This window comes from Rhamphochromis sp. 'chilingali' (genome assembly GCF_963969265.1).
Source record: "Rhamphochromis sp. 'chilingali' genome assembly, chromosome: 11".
Lineage (NCBI taxonomy): Eukaryota > Metazoa > Chordata > Actinopteri > Cichliformes > Cichlidae > Rhamphochromis > Rhamphochromis sp. 'chilingali'.
The window spans coordinates 29,573,376-29,580,860 of NC_137938.1; the positions used below are offsets into that span (position 1 = coordinate 29,573,376).

The window sequence follows — 7,485 nt, forward strand, 5'->3', positions numbered from 1 at the left end:
TTAGTTGTATTTAGAGTCCAATTGACCATTCAAAAAATGTGCAGGTACAGTGTTGTCAGTCATAAAAGGTTAATCACAAAGAACATACTAATCTATTAAAAGTTCTCTCGGGTTCAATGACAATTTAAACATCTAAAGCATGTTATCAGGTTGAAATTGTTAATTCTCCAGATGATAGAGCAGTATTACAGGTGGTTTTAAGTTATTAATACACCTGTCTGGGTTTTTAGGATCTACTTTCACAACTTGAAGTCAGACCGTAAGATTTTTTTTTTTTTACGTGTTTATTTCTTTTGCTTTCTTTTTTTTCACAGAAAAGAAAGAAAAAGAAAAAAAAACACCAACACATCCACACACACACACACACACACACACACACACACACACACACACACACACACACACACACACACACACACACACACACACACACACACACAAAAACATATTTTCACTCAATTACCCACAGATATAGAAAGAGAAAAAGATAAACTCCAAGAATGAATTGTCCTTTACACTTACTTCCTATTTAACTGAGAACATCTTAATCGCAACCACCCCCCCTCAACAGTTGGGACAAATCATTTGGCAAATAAGAAAGCAAAGGGGACCAAACATTGAGAAAGAGACCCTCATTTCCTCCTAAAATAGCGGCAGTTCTTTCGTGAGGAATAACTTTAAATAATTCTCTGTACCACAACGTCACAGAGGGAGGTTCATCCTTAACCCAATTAATGAGAATACATTTCCTAGCTACCAGCAATAGTTTGTCACATAATTTGCGCTGCAAGTGATTCAATGTTACTTCTTTTGAGGATAGGCCAAGAAGAAAATACCCGGGGTCCCTTTGAATCAGATTGTTAAAAATATTACTTAGTTCTTGAGATATGAAGCTCCAAAATCTTTTGATTAATTTACATTCCCAAAAGTAATGAAAAAAAGTGCCAGTTTCTTTTTGACATTTACTACAAAAATGGGAAATATGAGGTGCAATCTTATGCAAGACATTAGGAGCTATATAAAGGCGATGTATGATTTTGTATTGGGTTTCTCGCAAGCGGTTGCAAGTAAAAGTGGAACTACTCATGTTAATGGCTCCTTTCCGTAAGATTTAATGGTTGAGATGGTTCATTTCTGTGTGATCATTTTCCTCTAATCACTTCTGTAGAATAGTTCAGTAGCTCCTCAATCTTTGTCTGAAGCTCTTTGGCTTTCTCTGCATTCGCCCCCTTTTCCATTGTCCCTGCCACCTGGAGCCCCCTCAGCACTGACTGCAGGGCATCCGCATTCTTGACGGAGTCCATCTGGTCTCTGTCAGTCCGGATCTCCTCCACCCAATCCAGGTATGCCTGAAGTAACCCAAGGTCATCCACAAAGTTTGCAATGATCCTGAGTTCCGGCCGACGTTTCTCCAGTTCCTTCAGTCTTCTCCTCCCAGTTGCTCCAATGTCATTTCCAACAATGCTGTACAATGAAGAAATCACTGGTTAACAGATTTTTGGACATGCCTTTTTACAACCCTCAGCTATTATCTAACATTTAAAAAAAAGGAACCCAGATTAAAGATGGCAGTGGTATAACATGGAGTGCATTGGACACATGCAGATTTATTTTTTAATCTTACGTCAGTGTCTTCAGAGAAGTGTTTTTGCTGAGACAGTTGACGATGTTTTCTGTTCCTCTCTCTGTGATGCCGGTGATGTCCAGATAAAGTTCCTCCACAGTGTTGTTGTTCTCCAAAGCATTCCACAGCTCCAAACCCCCCTCAGGACCCAGGTTGTTGCCGCACATACTGTACACAGAAGCAGGAAACATATTCTGTGTGTGCTGCTTATATCAAAAAATGTCAAGGGGTCATGGGGAAAAGCATTTTTTGTGGCAATCAGAAACAGAATTTCTACAAATCTCACACTACTCACCAGAAGTGTCATTATCCTATAATTGGAAAGCATCAGCTTAAGCAAAGTTTTAATTGGTTGCTTGCTTCCATTAATTCTCTGCTAGTTTTCTGAGTTCAGGACACATTAATTGATTAATCACACTATAACTAAATATATTAAATTGCATTACAATTTTATGTATATGTAGGGTGTATGTGCAAAAGAGTTTGAGAAATAAAGCTAATCTTTAATTAGTTTGTCTTGGCCCCTGAGTTATGCCTTTGAGTTACACCTTTAGTGTTTTGGATGCTTGGCCTTTAGTTTTTTCCACTTTTCAAATCTAATTTCGGTAAGTCTCTGGAGTTTATTTGTGTCAGATTCTTTGTATTTTGATTTATTTCCCAAGCCTCCTCCAATATCCCTTTATATGTCTCTTGTCTGTGCATCTTTATTTAGTAGTCTTTATTAGCTGGATGGATGGGTTTAATTATTGTTCCTAGTTTTTAATTTATTTCTAGCTAAGTTTTAGTTCCTGATTTGTTTTTGGTTTTATTCATATATCTTCCAGAGTTTTGAGTCTTTTTTAAAATCCTGTTTTACTTCATTAGATTCTCTCTCTTGTGTTTATCTCAGTGATGTTCAGCTATGTTTAGTTTCCCTCCTGTTTCTGTGTCCAACCATGCCCGTGTTTTCCTTCGCATCATACTGTGTTGATAGTTCATGGTGCGGTCACAGTTTTTTCTCCAGCGCTCTTCTTTTCTGTAAGGTTTGTGTTTAGGATATTATCACCTCTAATTAGGGCTTGTTTTTTGTTAACTTACTGTCCAGTCTGAATTTGAGTCCAGTCATCCTGCATTTCACAATGCAGCTATGCAATATTTCTATGATAAATATGTTTTTGGACTACTTTCCATGTAAATGGCTAAAACATAACATTTAAGTCAGTCACACACTGTAGGTTCTAAAAAATAATTTTCACCTGAGTGTTGAATATTTTAAATGACTTACAAGAGCTTCTTCACTTGGCACTCATTTGATTTCAGAATAGCAGATTCTAAAATAGCTGCTTGCTTATCCAGGCAGTTGTATCTCAAACTGAAAGAAAGAAACTTTTGGTTAACATTGTTTTTGGCCGTCTTACATGTAAGGGGGTTTGGGTCCATCCCAGCATGCATTAAACAGAAGGCAGGGTTCACATCCATCACAGAGCTAACACACATAGAGAGAAGCATGCAGACACGGGGGGAATATGCAAGCTCCCCACAGAATGGCATCAAACAGCTGGAAAGCTCAAACCCCAACTTATTTTTATTTTATTTTAACTGCAATATATATTTTTAAGTGAATATAAAATGAGCTACTCACTAGAGAGATTCACATCGATGTAGAATTGGTCTCAGTCTGTTGAGTCCTCGGTTTCCGATGTTAGAGTAGCCCAAGTTGAGCTCTTGCAGCTTGTGTGGGGAAAACTGCAGCACGTAGTGTATCGCTGCACAGTCCACAACACTGAGCTTCATTTTAAACAGGTTGAGTTTTGTGATCTCTGGTGCTGCAAAGCTAGTGGTTTCCTTCATGTGGAACTCCATCAGACAGTGGAGAAGATTTAGGGCTACCTGGTTTTCCAGCTCCCTGGTTTTGAACTGATCTCGGAACCACAAACCGAGCCTGTTGGGGATGCTGTCCTCTTGCTCGATGGGAGAATGCACAAGACCTTCTAAATGACCTGACAACCGTGCTCGCAGCATTCCCATGAAGAAACGTGTGAACATTTGGAGACTTTCGAGCTTATCCACGCTAAGGTGTAAATTTTGAAGGGGTGGAGCAGTAGAGGACGATGGACGTACCCCGAAGCACCAAAAGTCAAGAGCTTGTATTATGTCGTCCTGGCTGGAGAGGTTGATTGCACAGTACAAGGCAGCTAGATGTTCTTGAACAGTAAGGTGGAAGAAAGAAAACATCTCCACTGTCTCCTCTTTAATAGGCTGGAGGATATGACAGAGGAAGGTGCTCTGAACATCAGCAGGTGTGACACCGTAGTTCTCCAAATCTGCTTTATCAAACAATATCTTCTTCTGTAGAAGGTTTTCATAAGCCAGTTTCCCCAGTTTCATCAGTTGTTGTTTAGCTAGGCTAAGAACCTCTGATCTAGGTGTGCTTCTCTCTGTCCTCCCTTTTAGTCCATGGTGTTTGACTGCTGTAAACAAATAGCAGAAATAAACCTCGCTGACTGTTCTGGGTGGGCTTAACTCCAGAGACTTCGATTCACCTGCATTGTTAGGCTGTGAAGAGAAGAACTCAGCCATAGCGGTACAGATGATGTAGCAATAAAGAGGGATGAAGGAAAGCACAAATAGGTTGTCATTGTTCACAATGTAATCATACACCTTTTGAGCAACTTCACTGTCTTTGTAAAACTTGGTGGTGTACTCCTTCACCTGGTCCTCCTCAAAGCCCAGCACCACACAACATCTCTGGAAGAAACGCTTGGGAGCTTCTGTAGATGGCCTTGTTGTAATTATGACTGATGCTTCTGGAAGAAGGCTTCCTTTTATCAAAGCCACCATCAGCTCTGACACCAGAACGTTTGATTTTACATCAATGTTTTTGTCTGGTCTGTTCCAGTCCAGAGGGGATTTAAACTCATCTAAACCATCTAAGATGAAAAGCAATGATCTTGGTGTGGTGAGCAGGTCAGGTAGAGCCTCCTTTAGGTATCGGAACCGTTGTTCAAGAAGCTCCAGTAAACTCAGTGGTTTATCAACTAGATTGAGCTCTCTGAAGCGTAGGTCAAAAATGCAGGTGAATTCACGCATGTTCTTCCCAATTGCCCACTCGTAGACCAATCTCTGTACTGCCACACTCTTTCCTATACCTGCAATACCCTTCACTTTCACCCTTTTAGGGGCTCGTCCCAATGCTTCTTGGGGGCTCAAAAGATGACCGGGCCGGATACGCTGGCAGGCCTGGTGGACATAGATGCGAGCACGTCTGCCCGCCAAGGCAAAGTACTCATGTTGGCTACTGTCAACTAAGTCATTGTCTTCTGTCACGAAAAGGTCAGTGTAGCGGATCTCGATGTGAGAAGCTGAGTTTGAAGCCTCCCTGTTTCCCTCTGAGTAACATTTTAACTGCTCTGTGCGTTTCAGTAAGGTTGTTTTATGGGCAGAAATTGAAACTGGAATAGAAGATAAAGATATTTTAAAAAAACTAAATTACATTATTCTGCAGTGTTTTATAAGATAAAGATTGTGGCTTCTTGAATTCAGTTGACCTGTTTTCATCCTACCTCGGCTGCTGGCCAACTTTAGACTTCTGCAAGATTTTGGCTCTTCCTTAGCTGCAATATGAAAGTCAGATCTCCTTACTTGATTGCAAGCACAGGAATCAAATCACGAAAAATTGCATTTGCCTAATGTCAGTTTACATTTTAAATTGACTGATTATGTCCATTTCCAGCTCTATATACATTTTTTTATAGACTCAAGTAGAGAAGTTTGTGTGATTAACAGTTCAGAATAACCCTTTTTTACAGTATAACGGTAAATCAAGGCATACATTCAAATTCATACACATATTCCATATACAGCAAAAAATGAAACCAGGAATTATAAATTTAAAAAAACAGGACAACATTTATTGCTTATCTCTATAAAGAAAACATACCAGAAATAACGTACACTACTATATAATTCATATGTAAACACTTTTTTTTGATGAAACAATGAATTCATACCATTAACGTCAGTGGTGAGGGTGAATCCTTTGCTCTTTGCTTTAAACAGTTTAGCAATGGGGTTTTTGGACTTCTTGTCTGTTGAAATCATAGAATAATTTATAGTTATTTTATATGCATTTGTTTAAAATGTCAGATTCACAGGTGACTCTGCTGACTGAGCATTTTCATATCCCTGAGTCTCATCATCAGGGAACTATGAATACCTGATCCAAATATCCAAATCACTGACACATTTTAACTTATGATAGTTGAGCTCAATGTCCATTATCTCTTAAAACTCTCACCAAAGTAAAAAAAAAAAAAAAAAAAAAAAATCCTGGCGAGGCATCAAAGCTGATTGTACCCTGCATCTAATCTTCTTTCATGTCTTTCCTCAATAGGTTGTAAAAGTTGTCTTCTATTAACAGACCCTCACAATCAGCTCAAGGTTGCAAAGAAGATTAACTTCAGTTACACCTGTTTATGTAAAAATCAGCACATTAAAGCAGCCTCACCTTCAACTTTCACAGATGTAGGTGCTGATTTAGTGACTGCATCGTTCCTGCAGTGTCTCTCGACCCAGACCTGCAGGTCTCTGCAGTAGTAATCCTGCACTTCCCTCAACACCTGCAGGAACTTTTGGCTGCTCTCCTCTGTGGCACACACTGTCTCCAGTGCCTTTGCCACAGCATTGGAAGGCGACCTCTCCAGCAAAGACAGGTAGCAGGCAGACGAAAGCACCTCGGCATCACGGAGCCAACGCAGCAAGGGCGCTGGATGGTCACATGTCCACTTCAGCAATAAGTCTCTCTGAGAACGGAGCAGCTGCTGAGCTGAGCTCATAACTTCTTACAATAGTGCTGACCCCCAAAGCAAAAAAATAATCAAAGCTTTAAATGAATTGTTACTGCATTCAGTAATATAAGAGAAGACCCAAACTTTGATGTTTCAGTTCTCACACATATACCAAACTGCATTTATGCACATGAACAACAATAAGGATTTCTGTACAAACGGTACCATTCTCAACACATACCTTATCCGTGCACTGTAGTATCTTTACATTAAGCTGTGGTTTTAATCCACATCTGGTGTTGCCATTGCAGTCTTGAGTTTTGGCACGAAGGCAGTTTGCAGTCTGTTTTAAGGAGCAGGGAGGTGCAAGCAGCAATTCAAACAAGCTTTGAAAGGGTCCAGAGTTCAAGCAGTTAAAGCCTTTGTACCCGACTCTGATTACTTGGTTTTGTTTGAGCCTGAAGAAAAATTTATCTCAAGGTGATAATGACAATAACTGCAACAAAATGGAAACAAATTTAAAATAAGTTATAAAAGTTGTTCCACATGTAGTCTGTGTTGAATATCTGCTCTGTCACTACACACTGCATGGAAATGAAATTACTCATATTAATATATTTAGTCAGATCATTTTAAAAGGTGTTAAATAAAGACTAAGTGCCCTAAAATTATTTATGCCAAATTCAGTTTACGAAATATGTCTCAATGTACGATAATAGAGAAAACAATTCTTATTTAATCTAAGGAGCTTGGAAAGAAAAGCGTCTGGACTTCTTTAAGACGCTTTTCTTTCCAAGTTCCTTAGACTATGATGACCTGGATGACTGAGAACCTTCACAGACAATTCTTATTTAAATGCTTCAACTTCATAAAGTTTCAATATTACACTTTCCCCCTTCATCCGTGATGACCTACTTACACACATGCAGACATTTGCTGTCAACAGCATAGCAAATATGTCACTAAAAAGTTAATATTCAAACCCCTCTTTTTTTCCACACTCTTTTTTTTTTCACTATTGTGGTTTGGCTGGTCCGTACACAGGGAATGAGAAATGTATCAGATTTGAGTTGCTAGTCCCTTTGAGGAACTGGG

The 7,485-nt window shown here is 39.3% G+C and overlaps 1 protein-coding gene across 3 annotated transcripts; it reads right to left on the reverse strand.

Moving 5' to 3' along the window:
- Positions 1–368: 368 nt before the first annotated feature.
- LOC308405633 (NACHT, LRR and PYD domains-containing protein 3-like) lies at positions 369–6,763 on the reverse strand. Of its 3 annotated transcripts, XM_080896329.1 has the most exons (8): positions 6,632–6,763; positions 6,111–6,455; positions 5,614–5,691; positions 5,167–5,217; positions 3,246–5,055; positions 2,889–2,975; positions 1,625–1,792; positions 369–1,464 (listed from the first exon to the last, which is right to left on the reverse strand). In XM_080896329.1, exons 2-8 carry the CDS (start codon positions 6,436–6,438, stop codon positions 1,143–1,145), a joined length of 2,844 nt encoding a protein of 947 aa, XP_080752455.1. In that variant the 5' UTR covers positions 6,439–6,455; positions 6,632–6,763; the 3' UTR covers positions 369–1,142. The 3 variants fall into 3 exon arrangements, with proteins under 3 accessions (XP_080752455.1, XP_080752457.1, XP_080752456.1); XM_080896331.1 differs by lacking the exon at positions 2,889–2,975; XM_080896330.1 differs by lacking the exon at positions 6,632–6,763 and having other exon boundaries at positions 6,111–6,580.
- Between the last annotated feature and the right edge of the window lie 722 nt (positions 6,764–7,485).